We start from the raw sequence: 19,895 nt of genomic DNA on the forward strand, positions 1-19,895 counted from the left end.
GCAGTAAAGGTGTGTATGCTTGTTCCTGCTAACTGCAAAACAATTCCTGGTCCTGGTCCTGGTCCTGTTCACGGTAAAGTAGTTGACTAGGGATGATAAATTTTAAAATCCAATACTAACCCACTGCTGTTTCAGTGAGCGACAACCACAAAATGGTATTGTGTGATTTTCTGTAGAAAAGTTCTGTCCCCAGGTTCTTGGCAGCCTGAGGCACATGGCTACCACTGCATCAACAGCAGATTGAACTTTCCACTGTCTTGTTTTCTTCTTCTTCCCCAAAAACACTATTTATATCAGCAACATGAAGATCTTTTCAATAATGAGAAAAAAATTATTTCCTGGAATAGCATTAGCGACAAATGGAAGCGGAAACACACATTGCCAGTACATTTATGCTTGAGAGTGTTTTACACATCCTATTACAATATGCTCACTGAAAAGTTTCTTTTGAAATTGTCGTAAGTTATTGTATCATTTTAATCTTGTATAAAATGTTTGTACATGCCGCCACTGTTTGGAAGAGTTGCTTACTGAAATACACTCCTGGAAATTGAAATAAGAACACCGTGAATTCATTGTCCCAGGAAGGGGAAACTTTATTGACACATTCCTGGGGTCAGATACATCACATGATCACACTGACAGAACCACAGGCACATAGACACAGGCAACAGAGCATGCACAATGTCGGCACTAGTACAGTGTATATCCACCTTTCGCAGCAATGCAGGCTGCTATTCTCCCATGGAGACGATCGTAGAGATGTTGGATGTAGTCCTGTGGAACGGCTTGCCATGCCATTTCCACCTGGCGCCTCAGTTGGACCAGCGTTCGTGCTGGACGTGCAGACCGCGTGAGACGACGCTTCATCCAGTCCCAAACATGCTCAATGGGGGACAGATCCGGAGATCTTGCTGGCCAGGGTAGTTGACTTACACCTTCTAGAGCACGTTGTGTGGCACGGGATACATGCGGACGTGCATTGTCCTGTTGGAACAGCAAGTTCCCTTGCCGGTCTAGGAATGGTAGAACGATGGGTTCGATGACGGTTTGGATGTACCGTGCACTATTCAGTGTCCCCTCGACGATCACCAGTGGTGTACGGCCAGTGTAGGAGATCGCTCCCCACACCATGATGCCGGGTGTTGGCCCTGTGTGCCTCGGTCGTATGCAGTCCTAATTGTGGCGCTCACCTGCACGGCGCCAAACACGCATACGACCATCATTGGCACCAAGGCAGAAGCGACTCTCATCGCTGAAGACGACACGTCTCCATTCATCCCTCCATTCACGCCTGTCGCGACACCACTGGAGGCGGGCTGCACGATGTTGGGGCGTGAGCGGAAGACGGCCTAACGGTGTGCGGGACCGAAGCCCAGCTTCATGGAGACGGTTGCGAATGGTCCTCGCCGATACCCCAGGAGCAACAGTGTCCCTAATTTGCTGGGAAGTGGCGGTGCGGTCCCCTATGGCACTGCGTAGGATCCTACGGTCTTGGCGTGCATCCGTGCGTCGCTGCGGTCCGGTCCCAGGTCGACGGGCACGTGCACCTTCCGCCGACCACTGGCGACAACATCGATGTACTGTGGACACCTCACGCCCCACGTGTTGAGCAATTCGGCGGTACGTCCACCCGGCCTCCCGCATGCCCACTATACGCCTTCGCTCAAAGTCCGTCAACTGCACATACGGTTCACGTCCACGCTGTCGCGGCATGCTACCAGTGTTAAAGACTGCGATGGAGCTCCGTATGCCACGGCAAACTGGCTGACACTGACGGCGGCGGTGCACAAATGCTGCGCAGCTAGCGCCATTCGACGGCCAACACCACGGTTCTTGGTGTGTCCGCTGTGCCGTGCGTGTGAACATTGCTTGTACAGCCCTCTCGCAGTGTCCGGAGCAAGTATGGTGGGTCTGACACACCGGTGTCAATGTGTTCTTTCTTCCATTTCCAGGAGTGTAATTTAGGAAATAAGTTGCCGGAACTGAAACTTGAACAGTCTGAAACAAATGAAATGAAACTTTTCTTGGAAAAAAGTCTTTCACAAGATGGTGAAACCTGAGATGGAAAAGCCCTCTTCTCCAAAAATGCCTTCAACTACACTACTGGCCATTAAAATTGCTACATCACGAAGATGACGTGCTACAGATGCTGTGATACGCAAATGCTACATATGCTGTGATATGCAAATGATTAGCTTTTCAGAGCATTCACACAATGTTGGCGCCGGTGGCGACACCTACAACGTGCTGACTTGAGGAAAGTTTTCAACCGATTTCTCAAACACAAACAGCAGTTGACAGCGTTGCCTGGTGAAATGCTGTTATGATGTGTCGTGTAAGGAGGAGAAATGCGTACCATCACGTTTCCGACTTTCATAAAGGTCGGATTGTAGCCTATCGTGATTGCGGTTTGTCATATCGCCACATTCCTGCTCGCGTTGGTCAAGATCCAATGACTGTTAGCAGAATATGGAATCAGTGGTTTTAGGGGGGTAATATGGAAAGCCGTGCTGGATCCCAACAGCCTCGTATCACTCAGTCGAGATGACGGGCATCTTATCCACCTGGCTGTAATGGACCATGCAGCCACGTCTCGATTCCTGAGTCAACAGATGGGGATGTTTGCAAGACAACAACCATCTGCATGAACAGTTCAACGACATTTGCAGCAGCATGGATTATCAGCTCAGAAACCATGGCTGTGGTTACCCTTGACACTGCATCACAGACAGGAGTGCCTGCGAAGGTGTACTCAACGATGAACCTGGGTGCACGAATGGCAAAACGTCATTTTTTCAGATGAATCCAGGTTCTGTTTACAGCATCATGATGGTCGCATCCGTGTTTGGCGACATTGCGGTGAACGCACATTGGAAGCGTGTATTTGTCATCGCCGTACTGGCGTATCACCCGGCGTGATGGTATGGGGTGCCATTGGTTACCCGTCTCTGTCACCTCTTGTTCGCATTGACGGCACTTTGAACCCTGGACGTTACATTTCAGATGTGTTACGACTCGTGGCTCTGGCCTTCACTCGATCCCTGCGAAACCCTACATTTCAGCAGGATAATGCACGACCGCATGCTGCAGGTCCTGTACCGGCCTTTCTGGATACAGAAAATGTTCAACTGCTGCCCTGGCCAGCACATTCTCTAGATCTCTCGCCAACTGAAAACGTCTGGTCAATGGTGGCCAAGCAACTGGCTCGTCACAATACGCCAGTCACCACTCTTGATGAACTGTGGTATCGTGTTGAAGCTGCATGGGCAGCTGTGCCTGTACACGCCATCCAAGCTCTGTTTGATTCAATGCCCAGGTGTATAAAGGCCATTATTACGGCCAGAGGTGGTTGTTCTGGGTACTGATTTCTCGGGATCTATGTACCCAAATTGTGTGAAAATGTAATCACATGTCAGTTGTAGTATAATATATTTGTCCAATGAATGCCCGTTTAGCATCTGCATTTATTCTTGGTGTAGCAATTTCAATGGCCGGTAGTGTAGATTTTTCACAATTTGCTGGTGCAGCTGTAGCTAGGACATGGTCTGCACAGTATGTTTTATTCCTTTTGTTGAAGCTGTTCTTGTTGTTGGTTCTCCAGTTGTTCATTTTGATATTGTACGTCATCATCATTGTACAGCGATGTGGATGCTTCTTCAGATTCTTCATCTGACTACTGTCAAGTTGTTCACATGTAACAAGGATTTAGCATCATTAAAAGGAAGAGTATGTTTGTCTGCCTGTTCTACATTACACTTATTTACAGTTTCACAGTCTTTCTCTCTCTTACTCATCTGCTCCACTCAATTAAGTTTCTCTTCTACACCATCAGTCCACTTTTGTAGCTGAGTAGGCAGCACATATGACTGCTGTGCAGAGGACCTAGGTTCATTTCTCAATACTACCCAGGATGTTTCCTTGGTGGGAGAACAAGAATATAGTTCTGAACGGCTTTGATCGTGTTAAATTGGAGGGGAGGGGGTGGGGGGGAGGAAAGAGGATATCCACTTATTTCCCTTATCAAATGCTCTTGTACACCGAATTAATTTTAAACATTTCATAATGAAAAGGAAACAGAACAACCAAACAAATTACTTTTTTTTATAGGTCAAAGGCATTTAAAAATGTCACAATGATGTAAGGCTATTTCCACATGAACATAATGGCTACATTTTATTGTATCATTGGAACTTACTGTCATCACATTTATAATCAAAGCTGATGTTTAGACACTTCTATATTTCTAAAGAAGTCATCAGAATGCAACTGGAAGGAAAGCCTGAAATAAGTAAAATGCTGCATTGCATATTTTATACTGTAGCTCAAAATCACTAATATTTTAGAGTAATATACTCAACATCTATCAAAATTTCATGTATAATATAATTATATATGTGAGTACTCTGCTACTTAATTAAAGAGGAGCCGAGCAACAGACACCTGGAAACTCAGCTAGTTATACTCATAATTGTAATTTTTATTAAAGTGTTGCAATAAAGAAGTAAACTCATTGCTTTGGTAAATGCATTTTAATGTATTTTTCTTTAACAAATATTGTAATAACAAAGAGCACTCACGGCAGAACAAAAAAGATGAACTGGACAGTTCACAACAAGACTTTATCCAAGTTGAACTAAAGAATACTATTACAATGACAAATTTTTTTTAAAAAAAAAAGATAAAAATTATATAAATTCAAATATCATAATGCAGCAATTGTCATCATATGATAGTTCAATAATTGGTGTCTATACAAATATCACGGTAGTTTAAGGGTGTGGGGAAAGTGATATCAAACAGCAAAGAGGTACAGGAAACACACACTTGAAGTAACTGTGGGATAACACAAACACTTACACACTGCTTTAATTCTTGTGGTGTCCGTAACATAACACTGTCTACTTGTTTCATTATAAGCATCCAATTGGATGGCAGTGTCACAAGGTTTTAAATCTCAGGAGGAGCATGGCAATTTTTAATACTTAACTTGGAAAATGTACATTAAATGTCTATTGCTACAACACAATGTACAACAAATTATCTGAAGGCCTTCACATACAGAATACAATTCAAACTGCTAACAACATATATGCACAAATATTTTTCATTTACACTATCTACTGTTGCTGCACAAAGTAGATAACTGAGCTCCAAACAATTACATTGCCTTTGACATGTAATATAATGTGAAATTACTTCCAACACTTAAGTAAATCTATTTCCATAGTAAATTATTTTACTTACACAAACATACATCTATTATCACTGTGCAATATATGAAGAGTGCATGACAGCTGGGAAATATTTGTGTTACTGGGGCATCATCCAATATGGAGCATACTGGTACTGACTCTGTGGGCTATAATATGGTCCATATGGGTTGGGAGGTGGTGGTGGGGGTGGTGGAGGTGTTTGTTGAGGTTGTGATGGCTGGGGTGGAGGAGGGGGAGAAGTGTACATGTTGATTCCATGCACATGAAACGGTAAGCTAGCATTATACATCTGAGGCTTGGAAGAATAATGGTTGAATGAAGGTCTTTCTGCACCACTATTCCCAGTGCTTCTGTCTGTGCGGTCTCTCTGTTCTGTACGATCACTGCCTCCACTTCTTCTGTGATATTCCGTACGACTGGTAGCAGAAGTGGAGGTCAGCTGAACTGGAATAGTAGTACTATTATTAGCACTAGTAGTACTACTACTGCTGCTGCTACTACTATTGCCACCACTTGTGGAGCTACTGGTAACAGCATTGTTGTTGCTGTTGTTGTTGTTGTTACCATTGGAAGCAGTATTATGTTCTGCACTTGCCTCAGGTGTTTCTTGGTCCTCTTCATAACCTAGGTGTTGAAACATATAATACTTTAATGATAGCATTTCCTCTGAATTATATCTCTACATGAAACAAGACATAAAATTAAAATTTTTAACAACTTCATATAAAATTTCATATGAAGGCTGTCCATAAAATAAGGTTCCTAATTATTTTTCACTATGAAAAACGTGTTTATTGGCACTGAATAATGCAGTGTGCAAAGCTTAAACTTTTACCGGTTTTTTTCACTTAATCACCACTGAGATCAATGCATTTTTGCATGCAGTGTACCATCTTCTGTACGTTTGCTTCATAGAACTCTCCCACCGCACCATAAAAACTCTTCTTTCGGCTCCTCTCTGGTTGTGGAATGTGCCCCAACCAGGCATTTCTTTGGTTCAGGAAGAGATGGAAGTCACTTGGGGGCTATGTTTGGGCTGTAGAGTGGGTGTGTGACAGTATCCCATCCAAATTTGTTGTGACACAGGCGATGTGCAGACGAGTGTTGTCCTGATGGAAATGCACTACCTTTGTGAGAATGCCTCTGTTTTTGATTGTGTGGCGAAGCTCCTTCAATGCTTCACGGTAGCGGTCTGCATTGATTGTTGTACAGGCATGCAGGCATTCACACAATAACCCCTTCCTGTCCCAAAACATGTTCACCATCACTTTGCCAGCAGACAGTGTTTCTTTAAACTTCCGCGGCTTCTGTGATGCTGGCTGTTTCCACTGATGGGATTGCTGTTTCATTTCCAGTGTTGTACAGTGGAGCCAGATCTCGTAGCCGGTGACAATAGTGTCTAAGAATTCCTCGCCATCATTTGTGTAGGCCTGAATAAATTCGCTGTGTCTTTCACACATTTCTGTTGGTGGTCTTCTGTAAGCATTCCCAGGACTCGCCTTGCACAAACCACAGCATATCCTAAATCGTCTGCCAAAACTTTGTCAATGCTGTTCCTGCTGACAACAGGGATCACCTCACAGAGCTCCCTTCGACCTTTCAGCATTGCTTCTTCCACTTTAACAATCATTTCATCTGAAACCAATGGCTGTCCCGAATGCTGTTCATCTTGGACATTTGTACTTCTGTCTCTGAATTCTCTTCACCATTTGAGCTCAAGTTGTATACTCTTACACATTCTCCGTAGACTTCACACAGTTGGGAAACGATATGGGAAATGGGAGAGCGAAAAACAAGCTACATGCCAGTGTTACTGGGTTCTGCGTAACTGCATTCCTCGCGGTTGCAGATCCTTATTTTACGGACAACCCTCATATTTGTAGATGGTACAAGATTACCAAAAAATTTCTGTGACTATATTATAAAATTATCTCTAAAAGTAAAATGCTCAAAACGAAATAGAAGTTCAGACCTTGTTATCTGATACAGTCTGGTAATGAAGTGAGGCATGTTCAAATGCCTCTCCAGCCTGGAGTAAAATTTAATGTGTTTGTGTGCCTGGATACATTCCTGTGCTGTCTTTCTTACGCTAGCAATGAGTAACCTGCCACTGATTAGGATGGGTTTGAAACATCCAGAATTAGAACAGATACCTAATACATGTGATCTGTCATAATTTAACTTTGTCGGTCCTGAACTTAGATTCTATGAATGAAATGTTGCTATTTGTGGTGAATGCATTGAATGAAATTTAAAAATTAATGTCATTCACCAAACTCAATGGACATGTTCAAAGTGAATTCCATTTAGGCTAGAAAACAACTGCAGTATTTGCAGTACTCAGAAAAAGCAATATTAAACACTTAAAAATTATGAAAATAATGCCACTGCAATGAGAAAGGATAGGGTCAAACACACATCCAGTGTGACACCAGAAAACATACACTGCAATACTGTTGTGCTGAAATAAACAATCACTCATACTATTCCAACATCTTTTTGGTGTAATGATAGAACATTATGTCCATCGAGAAAACTTCAATAAACCAAACCAGTTATTCAATACTTTAGGCTATATTAGCATGTAACAGCATATTCTAAACACACTCTAGTCCAAAATTAATATAAAGAAACAGAAGTTACCTTCCTTTCCTGGAAACATTTTGACAATACAGTAAACAGTTTTATCCTGGCAGTTACTGGAAATTTGTGGTAAGATCTTATGGGACCAAATTGCTGAGGTCATCGAGCCTAAACTTACACACTGCTTAATCAAACTTAAAATAACTTACACTAAGGGCAACACACACCATGCCCGAGGGAGGACTCGAACCTCCGATGGGGGTAACCGCACGAACCGTGACAAGACGCCTCAGACCACATGGCTACCCCATGTGGCAGGCAGTTACTACCACCTATTGGGAACACCCAGAAATTAAAACAAAATAAAACTATCAAAACTCCCAGATGGAGTAACAATGCGAAAAGGATAGATACCACTCACCAAATAGAGGAGGTATTAGTGACAGACAGGTATACTGAAAGAAGACTACTATATATTTATCAGCTGTCACACTAATCTTTCATCAGGCATAGACAAAATAAAAGAAATCCAGCCCCTCTCTCCAAAAACAAACAAACACACACACACAAAGCCAGCTCTTGTCATTTCCAGATACTAAAGCCTCATTGTGACTAATGTCTGAGGTTAGCAACAATGTTTGCTGGTGTGGGTAAAGAGGATACAAATGTGTGGGGCAGGGAGGGGAGTACTAGCAGTGTAGGGATGCAGGAAGGAGTGTGCAGTGCCTGGGACTGTGCACAGACATGGTGGGGACAGGACAGAGGCTGTTGCAACATACGGACACCTTGCTGGAGTGGAGGAGGAAAAGGGGAGAGAAGAGGAAGAGAAAGAATTATGCAGGTGTGCTGGCAGGATAGAAGGTGTGTGCATGGTTGGAAGGGGACGCAGGTGGAGGACAGGGACTAGCAGAGGTTGAGCCCATGAGGGTTATGGGAATGAAAGATATGTTGCAGGGAGAGTTTCCACCTGAAAAGTTCAGAAAAGCTGGAGTTGGTGGGGAGAATCCAGATGACACTGGTTGTGAAGCAGTCCAAGTCAAGCACATCAAACTGGGTGCCACACTCAGCAGCTGGGTGGTTCAGCTGTGTCTTTGTCACAGTTTGGCAGTGACCATTCCTTTTGACAGCCAACACACATTGTCCATCCAAAAAGTTCCATGTCTGATTTTATTCCTTGCTTACAAGCAACATCAGTGTAGAATGAGATTTTAACTCTGCAGCGGAGTGTGCGCTGATATAAAACTTCCTGGCAGATTAAAACTGTGTGCCGGACCGAGACTCGAACTCGGGACCTTTGCCTTTCGCGGGCAAGTGCTCTACCAACTGAGCTATCCAAGCACGACTCACGCCCCGTCCTCACAGCTTTACTTCTGCCAGTACCTTTTTTAACATCAGTGTAGCTTGAACTAACAAGTAACAGACTTGCATCCAACCAGTCAGACAAGCATTAAGTGTTGGCCACACAGCTGTGGTGTGCTAACGTACTTGTTTCACAAACTGCAATAGAGCAACGAACATAACATCTCTAAATCAAGTATTCAAGACATTCTCCAGAACATTTTAAAGAAGAGAAAAATGTGTGCAAAGTCTGTCCTGCACACCTTGACTCCCATACAAAATCAACACCACACAAACACATGCTATGACTTGACTGAAATGAAAACTGCAGAGAATTCTTCTCTGGAAAAAATCATCTTGGGTGACAAGACTTGGTGTTATCAATATGAACTTACCACAAAATGACAAGGTGCAGAATGGCTCTGTGATGGTTTGCCATGGCAAAAGAAACTACAAATGTGTCAAGTGAGTTGAATATGAGCAACTAAAATGAGTACCTTAACACTAGCATTTGACTGAAACTGACCGATTAAATACGGCACGAACATAAACATTAGTCTACACTATAGGTCAATCTGTTACAACCTTTATTGACATCCGTTGGTTCTGCCAACTCACAATCAAATTATCACCAAGACCTCGGGCTGCACTACAAACAGTCCAGACAGTCTGTCACTCCAACCAAATTGACTAGTTTCAGTAGGATGCCAGTTGTAACATACTCATTTTATTGATTTACAAGTTGACCAATGTCCCAAACAGGGATTTTTATGACAGTTTCAAATGGTTGTATGATCGTTCTGGGTGTTGTACTAAAGTAGGAGGAGATTACTTAGAACACCTGAAGCATTAAAACAACCCTACTAATTTTCCTATTTGTTTAGAACTGACACAGGAGAATTTGGCAAAGTGGTTGCTGCTAAGTTGGTAGATCACACGGCTGCTTTCACATGTGCTGAGTAAGTAGATTAAGGATGGAAAAGACTCACCATCATTTAACAATGAAATTCAAAAAATGCTGAAGAAGCAAAGGCTGTTGCACTCTTGGTTCAAAAAAGAGAACAAGCAAATGAAACACGCAAAAGTTAATAGAAATTTGTGCATCTCTAAAAAGATCGATGCGCGAAGCTTACAACAACTACCACTGTCATACCTTAGCAACAGATCTGACCAAGAACCTCAGAAAATTCTGATCCTATATAATTGCTAAGTAGGTCTACAACTTCTATCCAGTCACTTGTTGACTAGTTTGGTATCGTCACTTGTTGACAAGTCTGGTGTGGAAGTAGAAGACAGCATAAGTAAAGCTGACATTTTACCTAAATTTTGCATTTAAGAAATCGTTTATGCAGGAGAATTGTACAAGCATACCATCATTTGACCATCACACAGACTCCTTTTTGGAGGACATAGTAATAAGCATTGTCAGTGTAAAGAAACAACTGAAAGGGTTGAAATTAAATAAATTGCCAAGTCCTGATGGAATCCCAATTTGGTTTTATGAAGAGTACTCTACAGCATTAGCTCCTTACTTAGTTTGCTTGCATTTATCGCAAACCTCTTGCTCAACACAAACTCCCAAGTGACTGGAAAAAAGTGCAGGTTACTCCTGTATATAAAAAAGGTAAAAGAACAGACTCGCAAAATTACAGAACAATATCATTAACATTAGTTTGCTGCAAAATCCTTGAACATATTCTCAATTCAAATATAATAAATTCCTTTGAGAGGGAAAAGCTTCTGTCCACAAATCAGCCACAGTTTTAGGAAGCATCACTCCTGCAGAATTCAGCTTGCCCCTTTCTCACATGAGATCCTGTGAACCATGGATGTAGGGTAACAGGCAGATACCATATTCCTCGATCTCCATGAAGTATTTAACATGGTGACACACTGTTGACTGTTAATGACAGTACAAGCATTTGGAATAGTTTCCCAGGTATGTGCATGTCTCAAAGTAACAGAACCCAGTATGATGTCCGCGACGGTGAGTATTTGTCAGAGACAAGGATATAAACTGGAGTTCCCCAGGGGAAATGTGATAGGACTGGTGTTATATTCTACAGGACGGTCCATTGATCATGACCGGGCCAAATATCTCACGAAATAAGCATCAAATGAAAAAACTACAAAGAATGAAACTCGTCTAGCTTGGCCCACTAGATGGCGCTGCCATAGGTCAAATGGATATCAACTGCATTTTTTAAAATGGGAACCCCCATTTTTTATTACATATTCGTGTAGCGCAAAAAGAAATATGAATGTTTTAGTTGGACCACTTTTTTCGCTTTGTGATAGATGGCACTGTAATAGTCACAAACGTATAAGTACGTGGTATTACATAACACTCCACCAGGGCGGACGGTATTTGCTTCGTTATACATTACCCGTGTTAAAATGGACCGTTTACCAATTGCAGAAAAGGTCGATATTGTGTTGATGTACGGCTATTGTGATCAAAATGCCCAACGGGCGTGTGCTATGTATCCTGGTGTGCTCGGTATCCTGGACAACATCATCTAAGTGTCCGGACCGTTCACCGGATAGCTACGTTATTTAAGGAAACAGGAAGCACTCAGCCACATGTGAAACGCCAACCACGACCTGCAACAAATGATGATGCCCAAGTAGGTGTTTTAGCTGCTGTTGTGGCTAATCCGCACATCAGTAGCAGACAAATTGCGCGCGAATTGGGAATCTCAAAAACGTCAGTGTTGAGAATGCTACATCAACATCGATTGCACCCCTACCATATTTCTATGCACCAGGAATTGCAAGGCGATGACTTGGCACATCGTGTAAAGTTTTGCCACTGGGCACAAGAGAAATTACGGGACGACGACAGATTTTTTGCACGCGTTCTATTTAGCCCGAAGCGTCATTCACCAACAGCAGTAACGGAAACCGGCATAATATGCACTATAGAGCAATGGAAAATCCACGATGGCTGCGACAAGTGGAACATCAGCGAGTTGGCAGGTTGATGTATGGTGCGGCGTTATGGGAGGAAGGAAAATTGGCCCCCATTTTATCGATGGCAATCTAAATGGTGCAATGTATGCTGATTTCCTACGTAATGTTCTACCGATGTTACTACGAGATGTTTCACTGCATGACAATGGCGGTGTACTTTCAACATAATGGATGTCCGGCACATAGCTCGCGTGCGGTTGAAGCGGAATTGAATAGCATATTTCATAACAGGTGGATTGCTCGTCGAAGCACCATACCATGGCCCGCACGTTCACCGGATCTGACGTCCCCAGATTTCTTTCTGTGGGGAAAGTTGAAGGATATTTGCTATTGTGATCCACCGACAACGCCTGACAACATGCGTCAGCAAACTTTACGGAAGGCGAACTACTTGCTGTTGAGAGGAATGTCGTTACACGTATTGCCAAATGCATTGAGGTGGACGGACATCATTTCGAGCATTTATTGCATTAATGTGGTATTTACAGGTACTCACGCTGTAACAGCATGCATTCTCAGAAATTGTAAGTTCACAAAGGTACATGTATCACATTGGAACAACCGAAATAATATGTTCAAACGTACCTACGTTCTGTATTTTAATTTTAAAAAACCTATCTGTTACCAAATGTTCGACTAAAATTGTGAGCCATATGTTTGTGACTAGTACAGCGCCATCTATCACAAAGCGAAAAAAGTGGTCCAACTAAAACATTCACATTTCTTTATGTACTACACGAATATGTAATAAAAAATAAGGGTTCCTATTTTTTAAAAAAAACACAGTTGATATCCGTTTGACCTATGGCAGCGCCATCTAGCGGGGCCAAGCACAGTGCCATCTGGTTTCCCCCTTCAAGCTAGACGAGTTTCATTCTTTGTAGTTTTTTCATTTGATGCTTATTTTGTGAGATATTTGGCCCGGTCATGATCAATGGACCGCCCTGTATATACAAAAATTATAGATATGGTGGACAGGGTAAGCAGCAGTCTGTGGCTGTTTGCTGGTGATGCTGTGGAGTATGGGAAGGTGTCGTAGTCAAGTGACTGTAGGAAGATACATGATAACTTGGACAAAATTTCTAGTTAATGCGATGAATGGCTGGTAGCTCTAAATGTCATTTAATGCAGATGAGTACGAAAAACAAACCAATAATGTACGAATACAGAATTAGTGGTGTGCTGCTTGACATAGTCACGTTGGTTCAATATCTAGGTGTAACCCTGCAAACCAATATGAAATAGAATGAGCATATAAGGACTGCAAATGATCAACTTTGATTTATTGGGAGAATTTTAGGAAAGTATGATTCATTTGTAAAGGAGACACATATAGGACATTAGTGTGACCCATTGTTGGGTATTGTTCGAGTGTTTGGGATCTGCATCAGATCGGATTAAAGGAAGACACTTTGATGGCATGTTCTGTTACAGGATACCACTGGAATCATACACAGAGATGACAATAGTTATGGGATAGTGATCAGTGCATTGGTAGAACTGTCATTTGTAGTCAGATGATTCATGTGAAGAGGTTTCCAACACAATTATGGCCGCACAACAGGAATTAACAGACTCTTGGTTGTGGAGGGGTAGTTGGAGCTGGGTGCATGGTACATTCCATTTTGGAAATCCTTAGGAAATTCAATATTCTAAGATCCACAGTGTAAAGAGAGTGTCGAGAACATCACATTTCAGGCATTACCTCTCACCACAGACAATGCAGTAATCGACGGCCTTCACTTAATGACCAAGACCAGTGGCAGTTGCGTAGAATTCTCAGTGCTAACAGAGTGTAGAGTTCTCAGTGCTAGCAGACAGGAAAAAATGCAATCAATAATCGCAGTAATCAATGTGGGACATACGACGAATGTATCCTTTAGGACACTGCGGCAAAACTTCGCGTTAATGAGCTACGGCAGCAGACGACCGACGCAAATGCTTTTGCTAATGGTACATCATCACATGCAGTGCCTCTCCTGGGCTCTTTACAATATTGGTTCGATGCTAGACAACTGGAAAACCACAGCCTAGTCAGATGAGCCCCATTTCAGTTGGTAAGAGCTGATGGTAAGGTTCGAGTGTGGTGCAGACCCCACAAGCCACGGACCCAAGTTGTCAACAAGGCACTGTGGAAGCTGGTGGTGGCTCCATAATGGTGTGGGCTGTGTTTACAGGCAATGAACTGGATCCTCTGGTCCAACTGAACCAATCATTGACTGGAAGTGGTTATGTTCATCTACTTGGATACCATTTGCAGCCATTCATGGACTTCGTGTTCCCAAACAGTAATGTCATGTCACTGGGCCACGACTTTTCATGATTGGTTCAAAGAACATTCTGGATAATTCAAGCAAATGATTTGGCCACCCACATCACCCAATATGAATCCCATGGAACATTTATGGGACATAATGAAAGATCAGTTCATGCAGAACATTCTGCACTCACAACACTTTCGCAATTATTGATGGCTATAGGGGCAGCATGGCTCAATATTTCTGTAGGGGACTTCCAACAAGTTGTAGAGACCATGCCACATCAAACTGCTGCACCATCTCTGAAAGATCAGACATGATATTAGGATGCATCCCATGACTTTTGTTGCCTCAGTGTATGTGGTGTACCTTATGAGGTATTAATCTCTAACTCAATGACAGCCTTATGCTGGTGATAAGGCTATCTACAACTTGCACAGAAACCAGAGTTAAATGACATGAAATAAATTCAAAAGAGATTGTGGCAGTACAGCAGCTGACTCTCCACATTGTTCAATCTGTGTGAACAAGCAGTATAGGAAATCAAGAAGAAATCTGAAAAGTACTCAAGTTCAATAAAAACTTTGAGGCTGGCCAGTTCCATTGTAATTCTATTACAGACAGCAAATGGTTTCATCGAGTGTTGGATAAAACAAGGATAATGAAGTGTAATCAAATTAAACCAGGTGATGCTGAGTAAATTGCATTGGGAAATGAGGTAGTACAGTCAGTAGATGATTATGGTTGTTTCGGAAGCAAAATAACTGACAATGGCTGATGTAGAGTAGATATAAAACACAAAATACTACAAACAGGACTTCTGAAAGAGAAATTTCTTAACACTGAATATAAATTTTTAAGTTCAAGAAAGTCTTTTCTGAAAGTATTTGTTGGCTGTCTTGCCTTATGTGGACGATAAACAGTATACACAAGACGAGACTAGAAACCCTCTGAAATATAGTGTGATATAAAAGAATGCTGAAGATTATATGGGCAGATTGAATAATTAATGAAGAAATATGGAATTAAACTGCAGAGAAAAGAGAATTATTGGACAGCTTGACTAAAGGCAGGGATAGGAGACCACTAGATGCATCAAGAAATAATTAATTTGGTCTTGGGAGGAAGTGTCATGCATAAAAATTGTAGGGATGGACCCAAGGCTTGACTACAGAATGCCGCTTCAATTGGGTGAAGTGTAAATTGGATGTTTGTTTGATTTACATAACAACAGTTTCCATTCAAATGTGCAATGTAACTTCTAACAGTGGTGACACCTGAAACAGCTGGACCAACAACTTTGTATCAACTGCTTCTGGTATGGTTGGATGCTAAGGAATCACAGGTTGTTCCCAGATAAATGTGTATTGAGAATAACCATCTACAGCTCTTGTGAGCCACCTGTGAAGAGGATTTACAGTCATAAACTTTCAACTCACATGTGCTTCAATCCCAGTGGAAACACCAATATACACTGATCAGCAAGAACATTATGACCACTGACATACTGTCGATATAAACCCATCCAGGCAATAGCAGGGTCACCTGGCGAGGAATGACTGCTAGTCAGACACATGGACAGTGTATGCAGTATCAGTGAGCGTGCTGCCTGTGTGTAGAATGGGGAAGGTGCATGATCTATTCGAGTTTGACCGAGGGCAGATTGTGATGACCTAGAGGTTTGGCATGAGAATTTCAGAAACTGTACTTGTTGTCGGGTGTTTGAGGAGTGCTGTGATGTCTTCAACACATGGTGAAACCAAGGAGAAACCACATCCAGACATCACCGGGGTTAGATGGCCACTCCTCATTACAGATGTCGGGCATTGTGGGCTGGGCGGACTGGTAGAACAGGACTGGCAGTGAACTGTGGCAGAACTAATATCAGACTTAAATGCTGGGCAGATTAGAAGTGTGTCTGAACACACAGTGCAGCAAACTCTCCTAATGACGGACCTCTGCACTCAATGACCCATGCATGTGCCAATGTCAACATCACAACATCGACAGTTACGACTAAAATGGGCACGAGACCATTGGCACTGGATGCTGGCAGAATCCCAACATCATCTTCATCATGCCAACGGGAGGGTGGGAATCCATCATCTTCCAGGGGAACAGCTCCTTGATACTGTACTGCAGGATGGAGACAAGCTGGTGGTGGGTCTATTATGCTCTGGGGAACTTTCATGTGGGCATCCATGCGTCTAGTGGATGGAGCTCATGGAAGGCACCATGACAGCCAAGGAATATCTTACACTGATTGCAGACCACATACACCCATTCATGATGATAATGTTTCCTGGCGGCAGTGGCATTTTTCAACAAGATAATGTGCCACGTCATAAGGCCAGGAATGTGCTGGAGTGGTTTAAGGAACACAGTGGCAAGTTACAGTTGATGTGCCAGCTCCCAACTAACCAGATCTGAATCCGCTCACACGCATCCGAGACATGACTGAACTTTGTGTCAAGAGCTCATCGCCCCCCTCCCCATAATTTACGGAATTACGAAACAAAAATTGTATGACGTACAAGTGCATTCAATGTACTTGTTTTGTGTCAGTTGTGGACAGGTCAACAGTCTGTATAAGATACCATGTAGTGCAACACAGGTCTCAGACGTGAGACCTAGCATCTTACAAGGGAAACTCGCCATTGCACTCCCCTCAGATTTAGTGGTAAGATGGCCAGCTCATCAAAAACTGAACACTGATCAGGCATGAAAACAGGAATGAGGTGTACTGAACTATGGAGGGAGGAAAAAAAGAAAAATAGAAACAGTGAACGGTCCAAAAACAAGAAGTGTGAAAAAGAGCTGCCTGAAACAGCAACAGCATAGTGGGTAAGTGGTCATAGTATTGGACTGCCAAGTGGGTGAGCCATGTTCAAAACTCCATCGTGCCATTTATTTATTTATTTTCCCACATAATGAATTGTCCGTCCAGTCACTGAAATGATTGCTCTCTTTCTGCAGTCTTGGCTGTTGTCATACTACACATTGGTTATAGAACATGAGTCATGTGGTAAGAATACATTACAATCACAAGTAAATGTGATGAATAGTGACAGCAGGTGAGATACCACATAGACATCTCACAGAAATGTAAACAAATAATAAACGGCTGTAAACTATGTTACAACAAAGGAATTCAAGAGTTAACACTTTCAAAACATTAAAAACATATTTTTACAGAGCACACAGAAACTGTGTGACTGTGAAACTGTAGTGTTAATTTGTTGCAGCCCATGTGACAAACTATTATCTTTTCATCATTGCCTTAGGAGTGATCACATTCACATAAACACCTACACCAGTCATAAAAATTAGGTGCATCAATAAGAGATTCCCGGATGGATTGTAACAATATTATGAAAAGGACAGTTGATACTTACCATATAGCGAAGATGCTGAGTCGCAGATAGGCACAACAAAAAGAATGTCACAAAATAAGCTTTCGGCCAATAAGGCCTTTGTCAAAACACACACACACACACACACACACACACACACACACACGACCACCATCTCTGGTAGCTAAAGCCAGGCTATGAGCAGCAGCAGTGCACGATGGATGAGGGTAAGGAGGAGATGGGGGTGGAAAGGGGGAGGGACTGGGGGGTAGAGGTGGGGACAGTGAAGTGTAGCTAGGGAGCATGCAGGGAAGAGGTGGAGAGAGGATAGGGCAGCTAGGTGCAGTCGGGAGGTTAGATGGAGGGCAGGGGGAAGGGGGTGGGTAACAGAAAAGGAGAGAAGTAAAAAGACTGGGTGTGTCAGTGGAGTAGAGGGGTGTGTAGTGCTGGAATGGGAACATGGAAGGTGTTAGGCAGGTGAGGACAATGACTAATGAAAGTTTAGGCCAGGAGGGTTACGGGAACATATGATATACTGCAGGGAGAGTTCCCAACTGCAGATTTCAAAAGCAGGTGTTGATGGGAAGGATCCATATGGCACAGGCTGTGAAGCAGTCACTGAAATGAAGAAAGTCACTTTGGGCATCGTGCTCAGCAACAGGTTGGATAGACAGCTTGTTGGTTGTCATGCTGACATAGAATGCAGCACTGTGGTTGCAGTTTAGCTTGTAGATCACATGACTAGTTTCACAGGCATCCCCGCCTTTGATGGGAAAGGTGATGTTTGTGATCAGACTGGAGTAAGTGGTGGTGGGACGATATATGGGACAGGTCTTGCATCTAGGTCTATTACAGGGATTTGATCCATGAAGTAAGGGGTTAAGAGCAGGGGTTGTGTAGGGATGGTGTATTGTCTAGGTTCGATGGATGGCAGAATACCGTCGTTGTGGGAGGGGTGGGAAGGATAGTCGGCAGGACATTCCTCATTTTAGAACACAACGAGAGGTAGTCAAAACCCTGCTGGAGAATGTAATTCAGTTACTCCAGTACTAGGTGGTACTGAGCTACAAGGGGAATGCTCCTCTGTGGCTGGATGCTAGAACTCTGGATGGTGTTGGGTGACTGGAAAGGTAGGGCACAGGAGATATGTTTTGTACAAGGTTGGGAGCATAATTACATTCTTAAGTCCTCAGTATATTTTGAGAGGGACCACTCACCAATCCAGATGCGATGGCCACCAGGTGGCTATGCTGTATGGAAGGGACTTCTTGGTATGGAATGGGTGGCAGCTATCAAAGTGGAGGTATTGGTGGTGGTTAGTAGGTTTGATATGGGCAGAGGTACTGATGAACCCATCTTTAAGGTGGAGTTCACCATCTAGGAAGGTAGCTTGTTGGGTTGAGTAGGGCCAGGTGAAGCGAACGGGGGAGAAGGTGTTGAGGTTCTGGAGGAATGTGGATAGGGTATCCACACCCAATCCAGATTGCAAAGATGTCATCAATGAATCTGAACAAGGTGAGGGGTTTAGGATATTGGGTGTTTAGGAAGGTTTCCTCCAGATGGCCCATGAATAGGTTGGCATAGGATGGTGTCATGCGAGTGCCCACAGCCTTTACATGTGCCTTGCTCAACACTATTGATGCCACCTCCCTTTACACTAACATCCCTAATGTTCATGACCTTACTGCTATTGAACACTACCTTTCCCAACATCCGATGGAGTCCAAACCAACACTCCTTCCCTAGTCACCATGACCAATTATCCTCACCCACAACTACTTCTCCTTTGAAGGCATTCTCTACAAACAAATTCGGGGTACAGCCATGGGCACCAGCATGGCACTGTCCTATGTCAACCTATTCATGGGCCATCTAGAGAAGTCCTTTTTGAACACTCAGAATCCTAAACTCATCTCCTGGTTCAGACTCATTGATGAAATCTCTGCAATCTGGATCAGGGGCGAGGACACCCTATCCGCATTAATCCAGAACCTCAACACCTTCTCCCCCATTCGCTTCACTTGATCCTACTCAATCCAACAAGCCACCTTCCTAGATGCAAGCACCTTTCTAGATGTTGAACTCCACCTCAAAGATGGCTGCATCAGTACCTCTGTCCATATCAAACTTATTCCATACCAAGAAGACCCTTCCATACAGCCTAGCCCCCTAGG

The 19,895-nt window shown here is 43.1% G+C and overlaps 1 protein-coding gene and 1 non-coding gene across 7 annotated transcripts in view; both read right to left on the reverse strand.

Moving 5' to 3' along the window:
• Window positions 1–4,578: 4,578 nt before the first annotated feature.
• The window catches only part of LOC126199369 (uncharacterized), a 329,457-nt gene continuing 314,140 nt past the window's right edge, over window positions 4,579–19,895 (reverse strand). For all 6 annotated transcript variants that reach the window (XM_049936271.1, XM_049936270.1, XM_049936269.1 and 3 more), the window contains one exon: window positions 4,579–5,840. In XM_049936271.1, coding sequence (XP_049792228.1) covers window positions 5,314–5,840 — 527 coding nt within the window. In that variant the 3' untranslated portion in view covers window positions 4,579–5,313. The remainder of the gene's footprint in view (window positions 5,841–19,895) is intronic.
• On the reverse strand, window positions 9,064–9,138 carry Trnas-cga (transfer RNA serine (anticodon CGA)). Its single transcript has one exon. It is a non-coding gene; the product is annotated as a tRNA-Ser (tRNA).

Source organism: Schistocerca nitens, chromosome 8, assembly GCF_023898315.1.
Source record: "Schistocerca nitens isolate TAMUIC-IGC-003100 chromosome 8, iqSchNite1.1, whole genome shotgun sequence".
Classification (NCBI taxonomy): Eukaryota; Metazoa; Arthropoda; class Insecta; order Orthoptera; family Acrididae; genus Schistocerca; species Schistocerca nitens.